The sequence below is a fragment of the Fukomys damarensis genome, unplaced genomic scaffold (genome assembly GCF_012274545.1).
Source record: "Fukomys damarensis isolate Sample0158 unplaced genomic scaffold, DMR_v1.0_HiC HiC_scaffold_29, whole genome shotgun sequence".
Lineage (NCBI taxonomy): Eukaryota > Metazoa > Chordata > Mammalia > Rodentia > Bathyergidae > Fukomys > Fukomys damarensis.
The window spans coordinates 4,939,258-4,965,842 of NW_022900941.1; the positions used below are offsets into that span (position 1 = coordinate 4,939,258).

Sequence of the window (26,585 nt, forward strand, 5' to 3'; positions counted from 1 at the left end):
CCTCAGTGCACTTGCAGAAACAAGGACAGTTTACAAAGACTACAGCTCTGCCTGCTCTGTGCAGCACCAGTGGGCCGCAGGTCATCACCTCACTCCCCATAAAAAGACTGGCGATCTTAGAAACCAACCCCAAATGGGCATCACCGGTCCCTCCCAGCAACCCTTGTGGCAAGTGTTTCAGTCACCTGCTGACAGTTTTAATCAGCCTTAGACGTTTCTGGCCACCTTGTAACTCATGTAAACACACATCTTTCTTTTATAGTCAGTGGTCCCTTTCCGTTTTGTTCTTCCTTTCAAAGATCTTCTTCACTAATAATTCTGACTTTGTTCTTCTTAGTTACGAAAATCAATGATTTAGTAGTTATATTTAACAAGTTTTTTTTAAAAGTAAGTTATTATTTTCCCCCTTGTTAAATTGTGTTTTAGATGTAAGGTGAGGATTATAGCGTTCGGCTGAGAGTAAATATGGGTAGTAAGAAATTGAAAATTCATATGAGTATTTTGAAGCAGAAATATGCAAGGAATTAGAGCTGGGGTTAGATAGACAGACAGACAGACAGACAAAGGGAACGCAAAGTTTTTCCCAACAAAGGTTTAGTAAGTGAGTGATGTTTTGCCCATTGACAAATGCAGAAACTGAGGCTGAGAGAGAATATCACAGGCATTAACGGTAGGGATTGAGACACATTCTCGACGTCCCCCACTAATGCAGCTCGTGCTTTAAGTGCATAGCTTTACCAGTGTGTGTGTTGGTCCTGGGCTTCCAGACAACTTTACTTCGAGAAAATAACTTCTTTCTAAAATTTTCACTATGCTCCAAGTGTACATGAAGACAGATCTGAAAATAGCTTGGAAAGGATGAAATGAGATTCTACAATAGTTGAATACGGTACCTGAAATGCGTTAAACACTCAAAATGGCAATGATAACATCTATTTTAGTTCTCTTCAATGTTCTTGAGCTACTCTGCAATTCCAAGCATGTCAACTTATTTTTTTATGCATTCAGCTGTGATTCTGTTAGATTTCTTATTATGTAATATGTGGAAAATTAAAGTTTAAGACAGATTCACTTCTGAAATTTTGAGAGAAAAATTATGAAGTTAACTTAGTTATATAAATAAGTCAAATATTTGGACACTTTCTCTTATTAAACAAAGATGTAAAGAAATGTTATACAATATCTAGAATTCAAGGACCATATTTCGAGTCCAGACATACTCAAATGATCTAGAATAAGGTTTTATTCTATGTGTCTTTATTATCTGTGTGTTGCAAGTACATCTATAAATGCAGCATAGGCACAGAGTAAACTCATCTTCACATTCCAAAATCTTTCCAAGCTGAGAAATTGTAAAACAAATCTCAAATTTCCACAGGTGAATGGAGACTAAACCTCAACTAGCGGTGCTACAGAATTTTATTTGTCTCCATTTTGGTCTTGCAAGTGAAAATGGTGTACTGTGAAGTCTGCCCATCAAATGCCTGCTTCTGACTCCTCACACACTATGGCACCTTGCCCGTATCCATGCGACGTCTTTGTGTCAAAGCATTGACGTATAAATAAAATTTCATGTGTAAAACTCCTTTCCAAATAAGAGAGGAAATATTCATCTTTAGTTAGGTGATGCAAGGCATATCACCAAGAATACATTTAATTTGAAAGCTTCAGCATACAAAAGCAAAGTAAGTTGACCTCCAAAGTTGTTTAAATCAACAAAAATAGATATGATTTTCAGTATTTATAGGAAGCACATAAGAAACACAAATGAGTGACTCCATGTCTGTGCTAGTCATAAATGGAGCCAGATACACGATTTCGGCGTGTACAGGCAGTGGGTGAGACTAGTAGAAAGTAGGTCCCTCCCAAAGTAAGTCAATGAGACCCATTAACAACAGGTATGCAACACATGAGTAAGGAATATTAGTGGAAGATTTTTCCATTTTCAAATCTTGGCAGAGCTTATAGTTCATTAAATGATAAAATAACAATATCGTGGTAACCAATACCGAGTGGGCCAATAAAACCAATGTAAGTGCTGTGTTCAGCCTAAGGACGACCTAGCCACAAAGAGGGCTCCGCATATTACTCACACACTTAGGGACACAATACGAATGATTGCATTTAACTCAAATTTGAAATCAGGTGTGATTTCAACTTTTCAAGAACAATGGATGGGCTATTTAGGATGATGGCGGTAGTAAGAGTGGTAAGGGTGGTGGTAGATTGTAGTCATGATAAAATGTTGCAAATTAGAGTGGTTCCCACTAGGAGGCAGGAAGTCCATGGCTATAAATTGGATTTAATGCACTTTGCAGACTTTTACTTCCCCTTAAATGATGTATAAGGCCCTTTGTAACTATGGCTGAGTGTTTGCATAAGTCGAGAAAGCATTCCGACTGTAATCAGATGAGCAGGAGTTGAATCATATGCCTCAGCGTAATAGTTGCATATCAGTGAGGTCACTCTGAGCCTTGATTTCCTAATCTTTTAAATGCTAATAGTAATATTAAGTGAATATTGCTGTATAAATAAAAGTAGATAATATACGCAAACTAGCTAACTCACTGCCACGTAGTAGGGACTTAACACATGGTTATTGAAATGCTCAGTAAGGTTTAGACTAAAGTGAAAACAAAGCACATCTAAAAAGAAAACAAGAGGGCCGGGGATTCAGCTCAGTGGTCCCACCGGCTGCCTCCAAAGCACAAGGGCCCGAGTTCCATCCCCAGTACCAAAGAAGGCAAGAGAGAAAGAAGGAAAGGAAGCATGATTGTTGGAACGAATGAGGGGGCCTGGCATCGCCCCACAGCTTCCTGTTTTATTTACAAGGCTACAGGATTTATGGGGTAGACCTGTGGCCCTCAAGAAAGATGCAGGACACAAAGAACACGTGGTGAAGAGAAAATTCAAGGTGTCCCACGAGCAAGGGTGTGGCACAGAACTGGTTTAATGCCATCTCCTCTGAACTAGCTGAATCTGAACTGTGGGATACCACCAGAGCCAGAGGCCAGAGAACAGGTGAACGTTGCTTTCCTAGTGTGTCCTTGGGGTGCAGTGAGGCAAAACGCTGCCTGCTGCCATGTGTCCTCATCGACCCACTTTGGCTGACTTGCTCTTCAACCTTTATTTGAGGTTATGCTTTCCCCTTTGAGGTCTTTCCCTCTTTCAATTATTCAGATTAGCAAATATTATTTCCTTTTTCGTTTGTTTGTTTGTTTTCTCTTATTGTGTTTTGACTCCTATCTTCTGCTGCTTTCCCAACATATGTCCCCTTAGTGAAGGGCTCCCCTCACCCCGCACCTTCCATTTTTCCCTGTAGCCCAACTCTCTCAGCTCACAGGCTGCAGACTTCTTTTTCCCTACCTCTCAATCTGGGTATTTTTCACTTTCTCTTCAGAGCCAGTCTTTTAAAGGAAATGTCAGTTTTCTCTCATGTTTGCCTTTTCCGCTCTGCTTCCTCTTCCTTCTCGACCTAGCTGACTGGCCTTTTTCCCTCATGCTCACGGCACTCCTCTCTTTAAATTGGCAATTTTCTGATAGCAGATCAGTGTCTAACTCATACTTGCTATACTCTGTTGTAGAATTTTACAGTATTTTCTTTCAGCCACACACACTTTTCCTAAATATTGATCAATAGCCTACCTAGCATCTCCTCTAGAAGCCAGTAGGTATTGGCCATCCATTTTCCCGTAGCTCTGTTTTCCCGCCTGCTTCTGTTCCTATCCCTTATAAATGACTCACCCTGAACACCCAGATCCTAAGGTCACAAACTTGCAGGTCTTCACTTTTTCCATTGTTTTACTTTGTCACTCATTCTTTACTAACAACTTTCACCAATGTCACCTTTAAATCTCTACTTTCAACTGCATGATGCTCACCATTGTGTCCTCAATTTTATTTTGATACCACAAAGCCTCTTAGACCTCAGAACTTGTCAGCTAAACTGGCTACATACTTCCAATCTCTCAACTCTTGTACCTCTTCTCATTCTTATTACTTCCAGGAACATGTCCTAAAATGTTAACAATAGTCGTATTTCACTACCGAAAAGTTTGTACGATGTCTATATCTCTTATGGTTGTCTTTCTTCCTTCCTTCCTTCCATTATTTTCTTTGCTTTAGCTTTTCTTTGCTTAGTTCTGGGGTTAAACTCAATGCCTTGTGAATACCAAGAGCTATACCCGTTAAGAAACCCAATATATTTGACACAATAAAGTGGACAATAAGATCATGTTTAAAATAAGAGCTTTCTTTTATAAAGAGGAGAAATTTCTGATGAAAGTGACCTGGATTGAGAGCTGATGCTAGATAGAGGTTGAACCTACTCTTCTCCGAACATAATGCTGGCAGGGTGTTGCAGCTGAGCATCTCACATTCTTGTCGCTTACTATGGGAGTGGGCTTTTCCTTTCCCCGACCCCTGGGCTCCTGGAATCGCATTTCACAGACGAGCCCACTTAATCCTGAGGGCAACTGCAGGAGGCTGTTATGACAGTAATATGCATGTACATGAGGTGGAACTGAAGTAACAAAGCAGTCACAAACATCCTCAGGCTGTACCATTGGTACTAGGCTCGGGGCTGTGAACCCAGGTCTGGATCTCGAGCCATCTGCTGGGCCACGGCACAATTTCCTGTGCTCCATCTCCAGAGAGGAGCTCCTTGAAAGCTGGAGCTAGGATTTCTCCCATTTATACCGTCTCTGGACGGTGCTGGAAGTTCAGCTTGAGGCCCTGAGTCCTTGAGCTGTCCTTGAGGGCCTCAGACTGACCATCCCCATTTTGTTCACAAGGCTTTCTTCAAATAAGTCACAGCTCAATTGATTAGGTTTCAGTTTACTAATTTGCAATCAGGCTCCAGCCCTGAGCTCCCTGAGATGACCCCTGGGTCACCTTGGCAGGAGCTGGGACAGTCCACAATAGTTCACTTACACAATTTCTAGGTTTATTTTTACTCAAGGTGGACTCATCCATTAAAAGATGATTTTTATTGTTAGACTTGCAAAGAGAAACCTCGCTTTGAGGTGAGGGCTCCTCAGTGTCATCTCTGTCCTCCCCCAGAGTTTGATGTCAAATTAACTTTGTGTTGACATGCTATTACTTCTAGGTTTTTCCCATATGTGTATTTTTCTTAGACATTCATTTAATATCTACAGGCAAATACTGCCTTTTACTTTATTTACCATATTGTGAAAATGCATAAGAATATAATAAAGATGATGACATATTTTTGAGAACTGGCTATAAGCCCATTTACAAGATGCACAAGTTAGTGTGCAGTCAGCCTGTACTTCCCAGAAAGTTATTCTTCATACATTTTTTTCTTTTTAACAAAATGCAAGCCTGAAGTTTCGGGAAGCTAAAATGATTTAGGCTTTATATTAATAAGTGACAAATGTGGGATTTGATGTTCACAATAATACACCTGCGCTTAGAGCTTCATTGCATTGTACATCCCCAAAATGACAATGTTACCAGCACCCCCACACACAAATCAAAATAGCTACAGTTGTGTGAGTTCTAAGAGAATTGCATGTATTAGCACATGACATTTTCAGAAAATATTTAAAGGGCAAATGTGCAAAGGAGATAGCATTATTTCTTCTCCCTGTACATAACAAAGAGTCCACATTTCACAAAAACACACGAAGACTTTGGAAATTATTTCTTGTTAGCCATGGAAGCAGCTCTGGGGTAGAAATGACTAAAGCTGAGCGAAGAAGCTAAAGGGCAGATAGTCCCGGCTGAGCGGGCCTCTGCCCCACACCTGGTCAAGGCTGGGTTCTGGCACATTCTGAGCAAGAGGAGCTTGCAGCAGTTTCTGCCTGCGTGGCTGTGCTCTCACTGTAAGCAGGTTTGAATGTCTCTGTGGCAACACTACCCTCTGGGGAGAGGGCCATTCCCCTGCCAGGTCAGGGCAACCCATTCTGAAGTGCATCCCTTGTGGTATGTACAAAAGCCAATGTCCCTCCAGCAATTTGGCCGAATCCATCAGCCTCAGAAAGTGCATTGTTTGAGAATTCTAAGAGGGGATTCTGCTCAGTAGGAAGGACGATAGTGTGAAAAGCAGAAGAAAGGGTAAGTCAGAACCCAAGCCTATTTATGGCAACATTGCTTGTAATAGTGCAAAATCACTGACACAATATTCCAATAGTTATAGTAGAAGAATTACAAGTGAGCAATGATATAATCACATCACAGGATGCTGTGCAGCCATTTACATGGGGAGGGAGCATTCATTTCATGCTGATTTAGTGGGCCAAGAAAGATCTCTAAGATAATTTTTGTCTGAAAAAAGCAAATTGCAGGATAATACATTTAATAGTGTCTCACTTTTAGTGACAACTTTGTAAACGTATATTAAAACTATGGTATATGGGTAGGCAAATGTGTACATATAGAAATACCACACACAGCCACTACTATCTGAAGGAATATATAAGGTAGACCTAAGAGGTGTCAAAGAGGTCATAAAGTGGGAGATTCTAGGGTTTTTTGTTCAAAATTGCCTGTAATTTGCAAATATTTTACAGTAAATATGTATTAGATTTCTTCTGTAACAAAAAATCTCCTGAAATTTAAAAAGGCACAATGAATAATTCCTTTTTTTTTACATTATTAGAAATGTAACAGCCCCCAAAAGACAACTGTAATCAAACTCATGAAGGAGATGAAGAAGCAAATAGCTTTTCTACCTAACTGGATCTGACAGCTACTATTAGGCAGCCATAAACCTAGTATTAATCTGAAATGACCCCACACGATATGTGTTCAGAGGTGGGTTTTGGGAAAGGTGATTTCATCATGGGGTACTATACTCATCATGCATTCGTGGGTTGATAACTCCATAAGTGATGCACTATTTGGAGTTGGATGTCTGGTTACAGGAGGTGAATCATGCGGACTAGCCTTTGGAGGACATACTTTATCTCTCTCCAGGTCTTCCTTCTCTTTTCACTACCCAGCTGTGATGAAGTGAGCAGCTCTGTCCCACCATGCTCTTTCACCAGATGTTTTTGCTTTGGAGCCAGCCAACCATGCACTGACCCTACAAAACAGTGAGCCAAGTAACCCAGTTCCTATGTAAACTGTGTATGTTAGGCATCCTGTCCCATCAATGGGAAGTCTGATACATTTGGTGTAAGTAGTCAAATTAAAATAGAAGCCAAAGTTTGATTCTCAGGTAAAATTATAATACTTTTTATACAATAATAGTCAAAATCAAAGTGATATGCACAATATAAATACAAATATAAAATTCCAATATCACTATCAACTTTGAATTCTATACAGTATTGCAATTTTTCAAGTATATAGCTACATGACAATTTGGTCTTAGTATATATACGTAGAGCTTTGTGGGTAATCACTGTATTAGAAGCTTCTGTCCACATCTTTGTCTTTTACCAACATAAAAAGACAATTTCCTAATTACATTTTGTTTCTCCAGAACAATGGATCGTAAATTGTTCATATTGGATATTTTCTATAAATAGATGATGGATAGGGGCATCACTGCTTTGAAAGATCCTTAGTGCTAGCACTGATAAACACCAACTGTTGTTCCATAAGCCCCTGACTTAAACACACTGGCGCTGCAAACTTTTGCAGTTACGAATGGACTGCACACTAGGAACACTCATCCATGCAAGCTAATCATGGAGATAGCTCACATGGCTACCCTACCATATTAAGGTATCTTTAAAGAATAATGTGCTGCTTTGGTTTGGAGTTTCTAATCTATGGTTATCAATTATTTTTTCTTTTCTATAAAACAAGTTTGGTACTGTGGATTTATATACAGGGTTTTTGCATGAGGCTCCATGCCCAAAGCTTTCTAAATTTTCTTTTTTTGTTTGCACACACTGCCCTCTCTGGGCACACTGCCTGGCCTCCCACACCTTCTTTAAAATCTTTATGGAAGTCTTATTGACCCTAAAACGCTTGCATTTTGTGTGCACCTAGAACCAGCACCTGTCGATGATGTCAAGGTCTGCTACAGCAGTAGCCAGGCTGCCTCCTCTCCTGGCTGTATGAGTGGAATGCCTGGATTGCTTAGGATTAGGAACCAACTCCCAAGGAACAAGTTCCCCAGGCTGCCACCATTCTGGATCATGGAGTTCCGGGGCTCTCTTTCTCAAAGCAGGCATTCGTCTTTGCAATTTTGAGACTGCAAAGGCTGAGTCTTGCTGGTTCTTGTTATGTCCTCAGGCCATCTTTTCTATTGTCCTGCTCCTTGGCGCCAATCAAGTTCTCATGTCCTCTTTCCTTGTAGTCTGTATTTTTACCAGAACTTTCTTTCCGGTCATACTCACAATGTTTGAAATCATTCTTTTGGACTCTGCTCTTGATTGCCCGTGACTAAAAGCAACAACAGTAGCCCTGCCACAACCTCAACTTTAGATTGCCATGAAATTTCTTCTGCTAGATTAATTAGCTTGCTGCCCTTAATCTCAGTCTCAGGTAAAATCTATGGACAAGATCAAACTGCTGACAAATTTTCTGCTAACGCATAGCACAAGTGGTTTGAGTTGATCAGCCCAGGCAGTCCTTCTCCACAGCAGAAACCTCCTGAGCTTGGTCTTTGCCAGATACAATTCTACCATTATTCTGGATTCTGAGCTGTGATCTCCTGTCACGTACAGCTTAAAGTATTACAGGACTAGCTTTGTGGAATGGCAGTGTCATAGCCAATGAGGTTAATCCAAGCCACGATTACTCTGAAAACTCTCATATGGCTGCTCTTCAGTCGGTGTTGCCAAACTTTTCCAAACTCTTCCCACAGGTGAGTGGCAAATGTTCCTGAACTCATGGTCAGGTACAGTCACAGGAGGATCCCACCACTGGTATCAAAACCTGTCTTGTTATTCTTCTCATTGCTGATACAAAATATCGGATACCCAAAGTTAAAGGAGGACAGGTTTATCTACCTCACATTTCTTTAGTGTTTAGCGTATAGTTGTCTGTCTTCAAGGCAGGCTGTCAAGACAGAGGGGCACCACAGATGATAAACAGCTCTTGGCAGACAGAAAGTAGCAAAGCAGTGAAGCATCAGCCGCAGCCAAGCTCACCTGTATATTTCACCCAGGCTACTTGCCCTTTGGGTGGTGCCACTCACACCCCGGGTGGAGCACCTATAATCCCAGCATCACCTTCCTTGGATCCAGCCACCTCCCAGAAGCCCCACCTATGTGCTGGGCTTTGAGGGAAAGACGGAAACAAGACTCCGCAATGTGGTTCCACATGAGTGTGTGTGATGGAAATCCACTGCCCTTCACGGGGCAGTAAATCAGGACCTGGCCACTTGCTTCCTGAGAAGGGGAAGCACCGAGGTAATGCTCAGTAAGAAAAATACTACATGAAAGGAAAAACCATCTGCAACTTTCACCTTGCTCCTAACCTCCCGAATAAGCTATGTACACCACAAACAATCAAGTTCCCAATACAGCCAATAAATTTGCAAATTTATGAAATCATTCACTACAACCATTCACTGCAAAAGTAAATTTATGAATCCAAGAAAGTCAAGGTGTGGTCAATATATATATGGTGAATGTTTAAATTTTTAAAAGTAACACAATAAAAGATACATCATAATTAATCCCCCTCAAAAGACTTCTGCTCACTTCAAAAATATTCCATTGCTCTTGCCACTTTCTGGAGAAGTTCCAGAAGTTCAGTTTGGTTTCTTTGTGAGATGTGATTAAAAATATGACTGTTGCTGCTGAGTTCTATCCAGTGGGAAGTCAGGCTTATAAAGACAGTATGTTGTGTCTGGATCTTGCGCCATGTGACTTCTGCCTTTTCTCCATAGTCAAAATGAACACGAAAGGTATTTCAGACTCAATCAGAACATTAATGGAGCCAAGATAACACATGGAAAGATATAAAAGAGGACCTTTAAAAGAACTGCTTCATAAAGAGGCAAGAGTGATGGAACGCATGTCCTAAGGGAAGAGGAGTATTTTGAGAAGGACTAATGACAATTTGTCTTTCACTGCAATAATTTTTATTTTCTTAAACACTCGCTGTATTTTTCAATCATACATAATAAGTGAGCTAGGTTGCTGGGAACAGACAATTGAAATGTATTTTCCTGGTAACATATGTAAAGTTTTGCACATATCTCCCAAGCTCCTAGATACTATTCTGTGATGATTCCTCAAACCAAAGATTTTCTGAATTCAGCTGTTCAACTAACTACCATTAAATGTCTACTGCTCCAGGAACAGGTCTAGAGAGATATAATGTTCAAGAGATGTGTTCTTCGTCCAGGACCCAGCTTAAATTTGACTAGCAGGCACCTAGGATGCTGTGTTAGAAAGTACTGTAGTCCAAGGTAGGGTTCACATAAGACAGGGGTATAATCTGGCTCCAGTCAAGTTCACCTGACTTTACCCATACAAAGGGAACACGGTGAGAAGTCACCCAGGTAATTTGAGCAGTGGCCCAAGCAGCCCTTAGGACCCTGAAGTTGTGCTCCAATTCTTTTGGAACCTAGAGGAGCTCCAGGTCTGTTCCTCTCTTTGTTTAACTGAGGTTTTGAGCAAACCTTCCAGTTCAGTCCCTGCTGGTAACAATTTGATCAGTGAAAAAAAATTTTAAAATGACTGCACTCAAAAGAAATTTTATGTGGGCTGAGAGCAACTTGACCTAGGAATCCTTAAATTTATCATGGAGTAAGCAAAATTGCACTAGCCCAAACTATAAACCTTAAACTAAGTAAAAAGCGAAGCACACATAGAAATGTTCTGTGTATATTTTCATATTCAAGTCAGTGAAAAAAAAAGCAGTATCGCTGAACAACAAAGAAAACATTGATGTAATGGTCACGAGAACTTTAAGCCTCACTTTACAGAAATAAATTGGGCTTGAAGAATATGAAAGACTGTCTTTAGATGGACCCAAGTTCACATTTTGAATCTATCACAAAATCAGCACTCATAAACGTGAACAAAATTTATTTAACTCCTCTAGAGATTTTTCAACTTCTAGATGCAAAAATTGGAAAAAAAAGAATGCGAAGATTTTAGTGAGGATTCATTAGATTATCAATAAATATGAATTCCCTTTACTGTATTTTTTATCAGTACTAAAGGGACTAAAACTTTAAGGGGAGAAGAAAGAAAATTTATCTTTATAATTATACATTCCTATCTCTCTCTCTCTCTCTCTCTCTCTCTCAATAGACATATACTCTAACCATTATAGAAACACTTGGTCAGTCTTTTTTTTTTATTGTAATGGGGATCAAATTTGGGACCTTGCACTTGCATGGCAGGTGGTAGCACCACTAAGCTAAATCCCTGGCCCCACATTTGGTCATTCTTAATGCTTAATATTGCATTTCAATCTTTTGCTAGAAATGGAAGGCTTGAATTACAAGGAGGTGATGTTACAGCCTCATGCCTTCACGTTACAAACCTCACTAATGGCTCTAAAAGCAGGAGAAATGGCCATTGCTAAAATTAAAAACAATCACAGTCATCACGGAGTCTTAATTCATGTTAAATTTCACATCCACACACTTCTGTCTCTGAGGGAAATTTCATGCATCAGTGAGTGTACTTCCTGCAGGACTGTGGAAAGATGGGGGTCCTCTTACCATTCGTCTTTGTCAGCATCACAGTTGCAGAAGTGTCGAATGTCCAGACAGCTCTCCTCGAGGCCACATGCACACTGCCGGACCCCAGGAAGAGAGCCTCCCCAGTACAGGTGCTTCTCATTGGACCTTCCAATCCACCAGGTAAATGGGGCTCCATCTGAAAGGGGAGACATTTCACAGGTCACTGGGGCAAGCTGAAACAGAAACTGAGATGAAACATCCTGAAGATATTCATTCCACAATGCATTCTCTCTAGAGAAATGATGTCTCCTTTCCTTCTTTTCCCTTCCCTTGATTTCTTCTGCTCTTCTGTTTCTTCCTCCCCTTTCTCCACCCCTCCCTAGCCTCATTCCTCCTCCCTTCCACTTCTGTCTGTGTATCCACACACAGACACACACTACACACACATACGCACAGATTAAGCAATATTCTTTTCCAAGTATAGACGTCATGGAATGCTGATCCATGACAGAGCTCAGGGGCAGGACCACAAACTCCAAGTCCCAGGGATCACAACTAAGTCCATCAGGCTGGTTTTTATATAAACAGAAACAACAAAAAAGATATGCATATGAAAATATCTTAGAACTACCAAAGAAACACCACCAACACAGCCAAAATTATCCTAACTTTAGACCTCAGTCTCCTGTAGACAACAAGGAAGGTAAAGATTAAGGAGCAAAGAAGAATGCAGGCCCAGCAAAGAGGGGCTCCAACCTGGCTCCCATGGACTTTGTCATGATTCAAGTAGTCCTTCATAACAATGTGGTATTTTTTGAGAGAGAGAGAGAGAGAGAGAGAGAGAGAGAGAGAGAGAGAGAGAGAGAAAAGAGTTGTGAAATTTCAAGTTTATAGATTTGAGGAGAAAACTAAAGCATTTTAAAACTCAACAATGTGTTGGCCAAGCCAACCCTTCTGAGGTTCATATTTATGACATTCAAAGCTGATATGCTATCTGCAATTTGCAGTTGATATTGTTAACAGAAAACCAGTTTTGAGTTTTGCAGCTATTAATTTCTTTCTTTACAGATTGTAAAAATTTATTTGAGTTTCTTTCATAGTTAAGAGCAATTTCATTAGGTTAAAATGATCATTGAGAAAATGAGACTGTATCTAAAACGAAAAGAATAGATGGACCTGAGTGCGTCTTACACTTTTAGGTTGCATGGTGGTAGTTGTTTGTTCAGTTCTGTAATTGCTATTTGTTTTGTTCTGTTTGGTATATAATAGGGTATTGAATGTGCTTATTTTACAAATTAAAGAAGTATTTAAAGACCATTTCTTTATGATTTACCCTTTTAAAAGTAGAATAATTAATTACTAGTTATCTGAAGATGCTGTAAGATTGAAATCTTGCCTGACCAGGATTTGACTGTGTGTCCAAATCCTTACTCAAAAGTATATAGCGCCTATATACAAATAGCGCTTCAGAGTTTTCTCTGAATTGCACCCTCTGTGAAAGTCTCCTTGGAAGTCATTGCCATGAGGATGGAGAGAAAAGACAATTAGGAATTTTCAAAAATGTGTAGGTAAGGAGAAGAACATGGTGAAGGGTCTATGGACATCTTGGTTATTTTGGGGATGTTGCTTCACAGAGCAGACAGGCTGAAAGTTTCAACTCACTCCAGCTTAACACTGCACCTGCCGAAAATAGTCCACCTCCCTTCACTATCAGCCAGTCTAGAAATCTAGTTACAGAGGTTCCTTTACCAGTGTTTTCCTTCTCAGAATAATGCTACAGATCTGTTTAGTTTTAAACAATAATAAATTTCCTTGTTCCAAATCACTCTCCAGGTGAGCTGTGCTCCAGAAGCCTAAGAATGCTGATGAGTTCAACGCACACAGCACTGTCAGTAGTATGTCTAAACAGATCATGCCGGAGTGTGAGTCTGAGTCATACCATGCTTAATGAAGCGATTTCATTTACATTCTGAATACATTCGCCAGTGTTGGCCTTGCATCTGAGAATGGGAAAAATCTGCCCACCTCTTCCTCCTACAGCACCGTCTGGGAAGCTCACCGCAGAACACAGTAAATAGACCCCAGAGTAAAGTTGAATGGTACCATGGCTTATTTTTGGTCATACACTACTCACTGACGTTGTGAGCAGAACAACAGCATCATTGCTAATGGTCTAAGTCCTGGACCACTGATTTGTAGACACCTTCTAGTGGACACCATTGCTCCTAGAAATTTTACCAGTTTTTGTTGGGCGTGTGACCCATCCAAGAGTCCAGAGGAAAGCTCATTAGCAAGGAAAGAGTGTTTCTGTATGGAACCCAGAAGCCAGGTACTTACGTGTACGGGGCGCCTCCACGACAGAGCCCACAGAAGGGAAGAGATGCAGAGTGCTGGGCACGTACACCAGGAGCTCCCAGGAGCTGCCCTCAAGATCTTGGAGGGCTGGCAAGGCCATCAGGGTGAGACTGATGACTCTAATGTTTGCTGTGAGGTGGGTACAGCTTGGCTAAGTGCTGTGGTCCCTTCTCTACCTCCCAGTGGGCTAGAACAACTCATTTCAGTGTCCTTCCTGGCAATAAACCTACCACTCTCCATTCCAGCATGAGCTCGGCAAGGTCATCAGAATGGTGGGCTCCCGGCTCCCACCACTTCAAAACCTTGTCTATTTGAAGAAGGGAGTGGACCCCCTGTCAGGGACTGAGGAATCTGGGCCCCTTACTTATATACCCAACCTTCACAGCAAGCCTTCTAGAAGATTCCCTGCCTTCTGCCCTGCCGTTCACTAGCACAGGGAAGAGGCTGCTATATAAACAACACTCCTCTCCACTTCTGGATTTAACCTAGGAGGGCTTCCTCTTGTCTATGGAGCCTATGGTGCTGCAGCACAGAGCCTGTCAAAATAAAAACTCCCTTTGGCAGTCCTGTGGACAGGGTCATGAATTATTTCTCATGTATTATGGGCACACAAATCCTGTAAATCTACTTGGGATTTTTATCCCGTGGCCAGAGAGGTCCGTTTGGAAGAAACAACAATGAACAGTCAGCCATCTGCGCGTAGCAGCTCCAGAGATCAAAAGCCAATGAGGACCAACAGCCAGCAGTGATGCAGACCATCACTGGGTGGAGTGGACCTGTTGTGCTCCACATAAGCCTGCAACTAAGGTGTCTGCCAGCAGGAATAAAAGCAGCAGCTGGCTTGTTACTGTCCTCATCCAGCACTGACTCATGTCATTGGGATGACTAGCAGTGATGTACTCATCTGCTTCACAATTTTTATCGAAATCTACCAGAACAACCCTAAGATAATTGTCAATAAGGGCATAGGATATAGAAAAGACACTTGTGAAATTTCTCTAATATGTATGAATTTTATGCATTGGGAATTATCGTTATATCACTCCATGCGTACAATCTCAGTTCTGAAAATCCCCATATATAGTGATTTTTAGCAACCATCCTGAAAAAGCATCAGCCTTAGAGCTTGCACAGTAAACCAATATAGAGTGTGATCATTTGTCCTTTATTTGTGTCCTATTCGTATATCACCAAAACAAAGACCAGCAAAATTTACTCTATGGGTTAGTCAAAATGAAAATAGGAAACATCACTGTGCTCTTGGTCACTGACAGTGTTTGGAAATGTTTCTCGTGTATTCATCCATTTAATCGTTTAATCCTCAGAACCCTACCTGGAAAGCAAAAGTACTCCCCATTTTACATTAAAAAAAATGAAGCAAAGAAAGAGGAAATAGTGCCTCCAGGCCACAGGACAGGAAGTTCAGAATTAGGGTTTGCACATAAGCAGGTCCTTACCTAGGTGGTTAAACCCTGGGTTACACCGCTTCTCCGCTTTTAGGGAAAATGCAGAGGCTTTCAGCAAACCATGTATGGGTGGATTAATTTTTGAAAAATAAATAGGGAAAATTTAAGTGGCAATTTGTTTGCATTTACTAAAATAATGACAATGTGATTAAAAAACATCTCTGACCCAGTACACATGCACACAATAATAACCTATAGAAGAATGGAATGTTGGTATTGTGTGCTAGGATCTCTTCAGAATCACCTCACCCTAAGCTTCATGGAAATAACTCGGATGGGGCGTGACCTTTCATCACATGAAAAGCACCCTTCCTTCTATCCTGCTGTGAATTGATTTCATTCTTCTTCACGGCAGAATAATGCTCCACTGTAGTACATATCTCATTTTTTTAACCTGTCATCTCTTGATGAACACAGTCTGATTCTAAACTTAGCTTTTGTGAATAATGCCGCAATCAAATAGTCATGAAAGTACCTCTTTTGTATGCTGATTTCATTTCTGTTGGATGTACACTCAAAAGTGGGGCGGCATGTTAGAGCTACACATTATGTTAACTGAAATAAACCAGACACAGAAAGAAAAGTACTGTACAGTCATTCTAAAATATAGAAGCTCAAAAATATCAATTTAATACAAAATAGTAGTTACTAGAAGTTGGGAAGGATATCAGGAGCAGAGACGGAGGGTAGATGAAGACAGGATTTGATCCAAGCACACGACGTGCATGCATGGATGGAAATATCACACTGAAACCCGTCACTATGCACAATCAATACATGTGATTAAAAAGAAGAAAGAGAAAAGTGAACACAAACCAAAAATTGTAATGTTGCCCTGAGTATTAACTCAATTTTTATGTCAATATTTTTGGGATACAAATTGTTTTCTGAATGTTAAACTCACCACAGTATTTGGCAAACAAGTTAAAACTGAACATTATTTAATCCACAAAGCATAGCAGACTGCATGAGTGCAGTAGACAGATTTGTCCATAAATCTCATTTTCAGCGAACTTTTTTCAGCTCTTTCCCTCTTGATTGGTGCATGGGAAAAACCAAAGACCGCTACCATTTAGCGTCACCGTCTTTACTGGTAAAACTTCTTATATGTCTTACTTTCCTTTTATTTTTAAATTGTATTTGTGGTAGAGGGAATCAAACTCAGGACGTTGAGCTTGCGGGGCAGGAGTGGCCCTGCTGAGCTACATCCCTGGCCCTTAGACGTCCAACCACAGCTTCTTATTTGTCAAATGATCGTCAGTATAACCTTGCACTACAGCCTCTGAAAAGGACTCTCAAATAGGAGCCAAGGTAAGATGGAAATAAAAAGTTAAAAGCTGCATGTTATAAAACATATTATAAAGACACTACGAGTTTTGGAGGGAATTGTAAGTGGGGGATAAAGAAAAGGAGGAGAAAGATATAAGAGGGAAAGCGGAGCAGGAGGAGGGAGAGGGAGAGGAGACGGAAAATCACATCCTCACTTATTTCTCTTCTAGGAGAAGCCAAATTATAAAGAACAAAAATAAAAATAGATAATAGGAAGTAGGGAGAGATCTTTCTCTAATGGAAAAGGGACTCAGGAGTTGGAGGGAGTAGGACGGAGGGGTGGGAAAGGGTCTGAAAGAGCAATGGAGCTGTGTTACGTACGCGTGCCAATTTTTCAGTCCTTGTACACTGCAAAAACGATACTAATGAAACAGAGATAGACACGCGGATGAAGGAAATAAAAGAAGACGTCAACTCTGTTTTCATCCCTCTAATTTTCTAGCGTCCCACGCACACATGTTACCACCTGCACTTAGACCTCACTGAAGTCATCCTGACACCTCCTCCGGCTTCCTCTCCTCCTCTCCCTCCTTCCCCTTACAGGAAGTCACCGGGAGTTCCAACCCAGCCCCAGGAATGGGCAGCAGGGCCCTCCCTTCCACGTCTGCCTTTGTCCCTTTCAAGTATGGTACTTGTTCTCTCTGCAGTTAGTCTTCAGAGCAGTTCATCCCAGGCTGGATGGTCTGGTGTCATTTTTTTTTTTTTACACAGCAGTTTCCCCCACCCACGTGTTCACTTAGAAACTCTCCCTAGAATTTTATAGAAGGAACAATTCCCTTGTCTGATCATTAAAGTATAGCCTGTCCTTAGCCAGATCTGGCTCTCCTCACAGCTTCTACCTACAGGAAGGTGCAAAATAAAAAATTATGTATGTATGTATTTACGTATGCATAACAAATAATTCAGAAAATAATATAAAAGATATGATATAAATTACATGTATAGCCACTGGATCCAATGATTCCTTAATTCTATGCTGTATAAAGGTCTTGCTGTGATACATCAGTGATATAAATTTCAATAAGCTTTTGTTGCCTGAAAGCGGCTCATAATAGTTAGAAGGCCACATACACAACTATGAATAATAAAATTCAGAGTGAAATAAAAGTTAGCAAACTGTTGGAGAGGCGCAGAGTGAGAAAGTCTGACTTTGCCTGTCAGCCTTACAAGTTCTCTCTGCGATGGTGGCTTTGAGCGGACCCTGAGACAAAGCAGCTTCAGCGAACAGTGTGGTGAAGGGGGCGTCTGTGAGAGTTAAAGCCACAGAGCCAGGGGATCCGACTTCCACCATAGTCTTTCTGGAAAGCAGCTATTTGGATTTATGAGATTTCTGCATCCACTGAACGTGTTTTAAGTCACCGATCCTGGAGATGTGTTGTGTGGATGTAAAAATAAGAGTGGAAAAAGGCACCATCAAAGTTCCAAGGCCAAGTAATCACCAGTGATTACAGTCAAATGTTCATATGAGCTAAGGCAGATCATCAATATACGGGTTTAGGAAAGGAGACTTTGTCCACTGAAGAAAGTATTTCATATACTTTTATTTCTTCATGGAATATTATATGTGAGGAAACAGCTTGATAGAAAAACAACCTCATCTGTATCAGAAAATAATGGCAGATATTCATCACAGCCAATCACATTCTTACAACTTGCCAGTCAGGATCCTTAAATCAGAGCATGTGTCTAATAGTGTGTGATTAAGAGCCAGTCAGTGACATTAGGAATTAACATTTTTATAATGTTGCTCATTGTTCTCTTCTGTCTACTTAATGGAGTGAACCTATAAGAGAGAGGGAGGAACAGAAAAGATTAATGATACTGCCTCTCAAAACAAGTGATAAAAGTCCCTGTGCTTGGGTCATTTACAGATGGAGTGAAACAACCCCATAGGGTATGCCATGGCAATCCTCTGTGTTAGAGAAAGAACGGATGACATGAAGTAACTTAAGTGATTCTATTTGCATTAGGATTCTGTGGGAGAACATAGTACCAGTTTTAATACTGACACTTTCCTGAAGATTTATAATGAAGAAGTCAAGCAAGGTTAAATGATTTGCTCAAAGTCACAAGCTAATTGCTGAAAAAGCTGGGCTCAAGGCCCATTTTTCCTAAGACCACACACGGTATCGTTCCATTCTGAACAACTCCCTACCATGATCTGCCAGAGTGTCTTACTTTTCGAGGTATTATTTAAGATCATGTGAGAATAACAGATAAATTTCATTTGAACAGGCTATTCTTCTGGGTATCTTTCTGAAAGAGTTGAAGACAACATATTATAGCGATCCATGAATACCCAGGTTTATAGCAGCACGACTCATAGCTAGATCTTAAAAAGTGACTGTAAGTGCACCGGCAGATGAGTGAATAAAGAAGATGTATTTATGCACAATGGAGTACTATACTGCTATAAAGAAAGAAACATTTTAGTTATTTATATATAAATGGATGCACATTGTGACCTTAACATTAAATAAAAGAATGAGACACACAAGAATAAATATCAGTGCCTCCAATGTTGTTGAATAGCATTGGATGGCACTCAGCAGCAGTATTTATTATATTTTTACCAGACATTATAAAGATACTTACAAATTACTACTTACAGAACTGCTTTAGAAATTGACAAGAAAGGCAAGATTAGTGAGTGTGCATGAGGCAAAAGGAAGAGTTCTGAAGGGGATTCATGGGGACGTTTATTTGATTGTAAAACATTTCTCTGGAGACAGGATCTCACTACATAGCTAATGCTGGACTTGAAACTCACTATGTGGTCCAGATGTGCCTTTAGCCTGAGGTGATCCTCCTGCCTCAGCCTCTTGAGTGCTGGGATTACAGGCATGCACCACCATGCGTGGCTCAGTAATACATTTTTAAAACTTTAAGCATTCATTGTATTTTTGATCACCCGACATATATAATTAAGATATCACTAATTTCCATATAGACAGCTGTGTGCTATAGGAAGACATGTTGTTCAGTGATGGCCCACATACACAACAATGAAATAGTAAAGTTTGAGTCATCTGGTGACTTTGAATCCATCTTAATTTGTAAAGTATGCTTTGTGATATTCATACAATAATGAAATAACTTAATAGCACGCTTGTTAGAACATACCATGTTACTGAATGATATATAACTCTATTCTTATTGCTAATATTTTATGCCCCTCTGAGGACATCCAGTGTCTTTTCAGTTAGCAGCAAGCCCAGAGGACACCTGTGCTGCCTTAGAACAAGTGCTTATTTTACAGTTGGCCAAGAACAGATAACCATACATAAAGTGTCCAAGTAGTAGTTCAGTCAGATATTTAACAAAATGTCCCAAATCATGTACAATAGAAAAGATACTTGACTCATTTAGTCCCCAACTTATGAACGTTTGAGTTGCGAACTTTCACAGATGTGAGTGGACTGCACATTTTGAACATTCCTAGACGGGAACAAATCCAGGAGGAAGCTCCTGTGTCTGCCCTACCATTTTAAGGGAACTGTGAAAGTAAAAATAGCTTATTTACAATATTTTTGTGCCTGTGTTTAGGATTTTTATGCTTTACACTGCACATGGAGGCCTACAAACTGATCTGACTTGCATCCCCCCAGAATGGACCTCATTTGCAAGTTGAGCATTTACTAAACAAAGCAGGAATGAGCTCCCCCGTCATCGTCTCTCATGATGGATAAAAATCAAACAGCAGCTTTAACGTAAGTAGAATGAAATAAATTTGAAGTAGAATTCAAGCAATAGGTGAAAGTCAAGAGGGACGTAACTAATGTTGAAAGAAAAGTACAGTTCTGGAGGAAAACCTAAAGTTATTCTTATTATGAATACGCCAGCCATTTCTGCTTTTCAGACAGTGGGATAAAAAATAGGCATTCATTACCATTATAATTCAAAACGAGGCTCGCACAACTTGAATGAGTTCAAATTTCTTTGACAACTCATTTTGTAACTCAAATTGAAACTAACAAAGAATGAATAATTTCCCTGAGATTAAAAACAGGAAGGCAAAACTATTTGTAGATCATATGGCTCCAAGTCTCAATAATGTTTTTCCTATAATATATAACACCTTAAAACATATAGAAATAAAAGGGTACCAAAGGTCCTCAGAGCAATTTTTCTTGAATCAGTGTTATAATAGTATACAAAAAAAAAAACAAAAACAAAAACAAAAAAAAAACACCATCTGCAACACTGTAGGTCTTTCTTGAGTGTATATCTTCAATTGTCTTGGGAATTTTCCTACCTGCAGCATCTGCCCAGTTACAAGGATCTGTCTTTTAATCTGAGTTAAATACACAAAGTAACAAAAATACTCCAAAAAATTCCCACAGAAATATTCAAATAAGTGTCACTGCTTCTAAAACAAGTCAAATTTGCCTGAACTATTGTAGCATTTTTCAATATCTACCTAATAGTAGACTAATTACATAGCCAGGAAGCAACTGAAATTTCTCTGTACTAGTTTCCTATCTGTGCTTCTCAAAGTGCACCCTCTCTCCACCGGACTAGAACACAGATTCATGGAGCCTCCTCCAGACAATCAGAAAGTCAGAGCCTAGATATTCTCCTTCAATCAAACTCAGCAAGCAACACTGAAATTTCACTTTGTAGCATTTTAATGTCATTGCTTTCTAGGTTTGAACTTCGCTCGGCACAGTCAGGCCACCTCACCCTATTTTTTTAAGAATTCTTATTGGATAACACTTCAAATAGCTAAGTATTAATCAGGTACTTAGTTTTAAATTTAGTCCTGTTATCAAAATAATTAGGTTTTATTAGTTTTAGCTAAAGAAAGGTAATGGCAGGAAGATAAATAAGATTAAAAATCAAGTTTAATTTGTAAGTAAGATCACCAAACTCCCAAGTGAGCTAATTTCTTATTGCTATGTAGTTTCTGCTTTTCTGTCTTGGCCCAATATAGAGCCTGTTAATGCGCATCTAATGTTGTTAATCATTTCAAAAACTTTCAAAGAAATACCAGAAAAATATGTCCCACTATTCCTCATTCTTCTCTGGCCCTTACTCTCATTCTTCTTGGGTTCATTTTCTGCAACAACCAGTTATAATTTCAAGATATGATAATGGCTCAGCTCAGGGCTCTGTCCCCAGCTGTCCTGTCTCCTATTCCTGGAGTCTCCACAGCGTAGGAAAACAGAAGTCACAACCAACAGGCCAATCTGATCAAGGAAGAGACAACACACACGAGGAGAGTGTTACTTCAGGAATGAAGTGTTACCCACCACAGACACTGGGTGAGAGATGGCCTTCGGAGACAGGCTTGGGGCCGGGAAATCGAGATCTCATGGGATCCCCTGGGTAATCCCAAGATCCCAGGGACTGTATTCTGTGTTGGAGGCCAGGTCTGAGCGTGTAACCATCAGAGGGTTGGTCCTGAAGCAGAAGGCATGTAGTCTAGTGACCTGTTTGAGCTTTGGCTCTGCTGCCTACATCAAGTAGAAATGAGTGGTTTAAAGTGCTATGAGTCGGTATATGTTAATGTTCTTCACTAAGACCACAGTCCTCTCTGTTCTCATAAAAGGCTGTTCATGTGCAGAGTTTCTCATTATCCACTTGACATTCGATGCCACTGTTGCTTCTTCATTTAGCATAGTAGTGGTTGATAATTAGTTTTCTCTCCATGCAATATCTGTATTGCCTATGGGTCATAAACAATGAGAAAGAGATATACACACAGGATTATAGGAAAGCAAGGCAACAGAAAACCAACTCTCCTAAAGGTGCCCCGACGCTCCTAAAGTAGAGCAAGGGGGCACAAACGGAGAGGACAGCAAAAGTCACATACTGGAGTTCTACGACATGATTAGAGAAGAGATGAAGGCACTAGATGAGTTCCAAGAAAAAGAGAACCACATGTTCATAAAATTACCATGCAAAATTCCCAGTGTGGACTCAGGGCAATAAATTAAAAATCCGAAGTGCTGACCAAAGCTGCTCAAAGCATGAATGACAAATTTACCAAAGAAATGAAACCTATGAAAAGATACTATACAGAAATACTTGAAAAAACCTTGTCTAGAATTCATAAATTGCAAAGATGACCAATGTGAAGACAGAGTGTCTGAATTTGAGAGCAAAATGGAAAATTATGACATACCCAGAAAAGCCCCAGAAAAACAAAAGAACATGAAAAAAACACTCAGCAGGTAGTAGATGACAGTAGGACAACCAACCAAATGCTAACTGGAGTTAGAGAAAAGCTACAAGACAAAACGGATGAATTATTAATATGTTTACAGAAATAAGAACACAAAATTGCCCAAATATGAGAAAAAAGTTCAACACACAAGGAAGCACAGCCTCCAAAACACCAATTATGATGATAAATGAACTTCATGAAGTCATAGCCTCATTAAATCGACAGATATCCAAACAAAGAAGCTCAAAATTTTAAAAATAGTCAGAGAAAAATAAAAGTCATATATGAGTAAGTACATTAAAATTATAGCAGACTTTGCAACAGAAAATTTAAAAGCCAGAGGGACTTGGGATGTACTATTTCAAGCCCAAAGAGAAAACAAATTTCAACTCAACAAACCCAGCAAAGCTTTCCTTCAAAATAGATGGAGAAAAAGGACATTTTATGAAAAATATATAAGAAATATACAAATACTAAGCCAGCACTCCATAAAATATGAATATCCTAACAGAAAAGAAGGAAACCAATGAAAACCCAGTTGAAATGAAAATATTAAGCCATATCAATGACAAAAAATGACAGAAGAAAAATAAAGAAGTTGCCAATAGAGAAGGAATATACAATACTAGTAAAGAATCAACACATCTTAATGTCAATGATCATGACTCCCCAAATGAAAAGCACAGATTGGCAGACTGAACTAAAAAGCAGAATCCATCAGTCTATTGAATATAGAAAAGCTCCTCCATTCCCAGAAAGATATTACAGACCAAATATCAAAATGTGGGAAATAATATTTCACGCACCAGGTCCCCCATAACAAGCATGCATAGAAATTTTAATCTCAAAGATGATAAACTTCAAGCTAAAATTCATTATGAGAGAAAAGAGTCATTGCATACTAGTTAGGAGAACAATCCAACAAGAAGAGATCAAAATATTTATGTGTCAAATACTGGGTCACATGTCTTCATAGAACAAATACTACCACATATAAAGACCAAATGAATACCAACACATTCATAATGGGTGATCTCAACACTCCACTTCTGCAATGATAGATCAACTATAAATAAACAAAAAATCAATAAGGAAATATCAGACCCAAATCACATCCTTGAACATATGAACTTAATAGTTCTACCCCACTACCGCAGACTAGACACTTCTCTCTGCACCACACATCTATTTCTTCAAAATACATTACATGCTACTCCACAAAAGCTGCTTAAATAAATGTAAAATAAAATCACCTTATGTGAACTATAAGACCACTGGGCAATGAAAATAGAAATCAAGGCAGGAGAAATCACAGAAAATGTAGAAGCATCTGGAAAGTTAATATCACACTCAAGAAATCCAAGAAGAAATTTTAAAATTTCTGAAAGTTAATGTCATTGACTGCATATCTCACTGAAACCTCTCGAACACTATGAAAGCAGTCTTAAGATGAAAATTCATCACATTCAATGCTCACATTAGTAAAACAGAACATGCTCAAGTAAAGAACCTTATGAAGGATCTGAAATTTCTTGAGAAACAATAACAATTCAAGCCCAGATGAAAATTAAGGAGGGAAATCATAAAGATTAGAATGGAAATACATGAAAATGAGACTAAAAATCACAAAGAATTAATGAATCAAAGAACTTGTTCTTTGAAAGGGAGGGAGGGATAGGTGGAAGGGAGGGCAGGGGAGTGGGGAAAAAATAAGAACCAAGGTTGATTATACAAAGATACAAATTTCCAACAATGAATGTCATTACATTTTATACATTAAATTAATTTTATACATTAAATGTACCAATACAACTAATTAAAAAAAGAAAATTGGTATAGAAGGACCTCATTTGAATTTGACAAAAGCTGTTTATGACAATCCAGTGGCCAACAACACATTAAATGAGGAAATCAATGCCTCTAAAATCAGGAAAAAGCAAAAGAGAAGAATGCCCACTATCACCAGCCATATATCTGTGTGTGTGTTTGTGTGTGTAAAAATGTGTGTGTGTGTATATGTATGTATGTATATATATGTATATATATGTATATATATGGAAATTTCAAATAATCTTTATTTTAGAACCTACATAGAAGATCCAAAAAATTCTACCAAAAGAACTTGGAATTAATAACTAACTTCGGCAACGTAGCAGGATACAAAATCAACACATAAAAGCTCATAGTATTAGTGTACACCAACTAAAAACTAAATAAGAAGGAAATTATGAAAAAATTATCATTCATGAAAAGTTATAAATCTAGGAATTAACTTAATTCAGGAAATAGAAGACCTTTATGATGAAAATTATACTACTCTGTAAAAAGAGATTGAACAGCACATCACATCATGAATATTCCTTGCTCCTAGATGGGCAGAACCAATATTGTAAAAATGGCCATACTCCAGAAAAAGTTATATGCAGTGCTAATAAAAATGCCAACTGTTCAATGCAGTGCAGTGCTAATAAAAATACCAACTGTATACCTCACAGATACATAGAAAACAAGCCCAAAACTTGTACAGAATCAGGGAAGACCCAGAATAGCAAAAGCAATCTTGGCCAACAAGAACAAAGCAGAGGGTATCACTATACCTGACTAGAAAAAAAACAGTAATAAAAACAGCATGGTGCTAAAACAAAAACAGACATGCGGATCAATGGAACAGAACAGAGGACACAGAAACATCCCCTGATACATTTAACTATTTGATCTATGAAAAGGGGGCCAAAAACATATTCTGGAGGAAAGACAGCCTATTCAACCAAAGTGTTGGGGAGAAATGGATATCTCTTGGCAAAAGATTGAAACTCGACCCATTTCTGTCACCATGTACTAAACTAAAATAAAAATGGTTCAAAGCAATGAACAATAGTACATTGCCATTGGTTTGAACCACTGAGTGGCACATGGCTGACCATCCAGGGGGTAGTTGGTACCACCTGATGGGACTGTTCTATGCCACTCAGTGGGGGCAGTCATGCAAGTACCCCCGGTCGTTCAGAGCCACCCGGAGCAAGACATATGAATTATTATTCCATCATGGACATGTTAAAACAGAAATATTGAACTTATAGGAAATAAAATAGTTAAAACATTTGATATCATGGGGTAGGAAATGATTTCCTAAACATAACTTCAATTGCACAAGAAAGGACAGTAAGAGGTAACAAGTGGAATTACAAACAATTATAAATCCTCTGCCCAGTAAAAGAATCAATTAGTAGAGTTAAGAGTCAATTTGGAAGCCGGGTGTGGTGGTGCACGCCTTTAATTCCAACACTAGGGAGGCTGATACAGGAGGATCGCTGTGAGTTTGAGACCAGCCTGGGCTACATAGTGAGGTCCAGGTCAGTCTAAACTACATAGTGAGACGCTGTCTCAAAAAACAAACAACAAAAAAAGTCAATTTGGAGAATGAAAAAAAAAATCCAGCTATTCTTCAGAAGACTAATATTTAGAATAAAGAACTCAGAAAAATTAGCTTACCTAAAATAAAAGATCCAGTCACGAAATGGGAAGTTCCAATGTACAGATACTTCTGAAAGTAAGAATTACAAATAGCCAACAGATATATAAAAAAAAGTTCAAAATCTGTGACCCCGGGAGAAAATACAAATTGCAACAAAATTCAGATTGCATCTTACACCAGAAAGAATGACGATCATCAAGAAATCAAAAAATAACAAATGCTGGT

The 26,585-nt window shown here is 39.3% G+C and overlaps 1 protein-coding gene across 2 annotated transcripts in view; it reads right to left on the reverse strand.

The window, feature by feature from the left end:
- The window catches only part of Cntnap5 (contactin associated protein family member 5), an 801,158-nt gene that overhangs the window by 134,415 nt on the left and 640,158 nt on the right, over nucleotides 1-26,585 (reverse strand). For both annotated transcript variants that reach the window (XM_010637689.2, XM_010637692.2), the window contains exon 14: nucleotides 11,606-11,762. In XM_010637689.2, coding sequence (XP_010635991.1) covers nucleotides 11,606-11,762 — 157 coding nt within the window. The remainder of the gene's footprint in view (nucleotides 1-11,605; nucleotides 11,763-26,585) is intronic.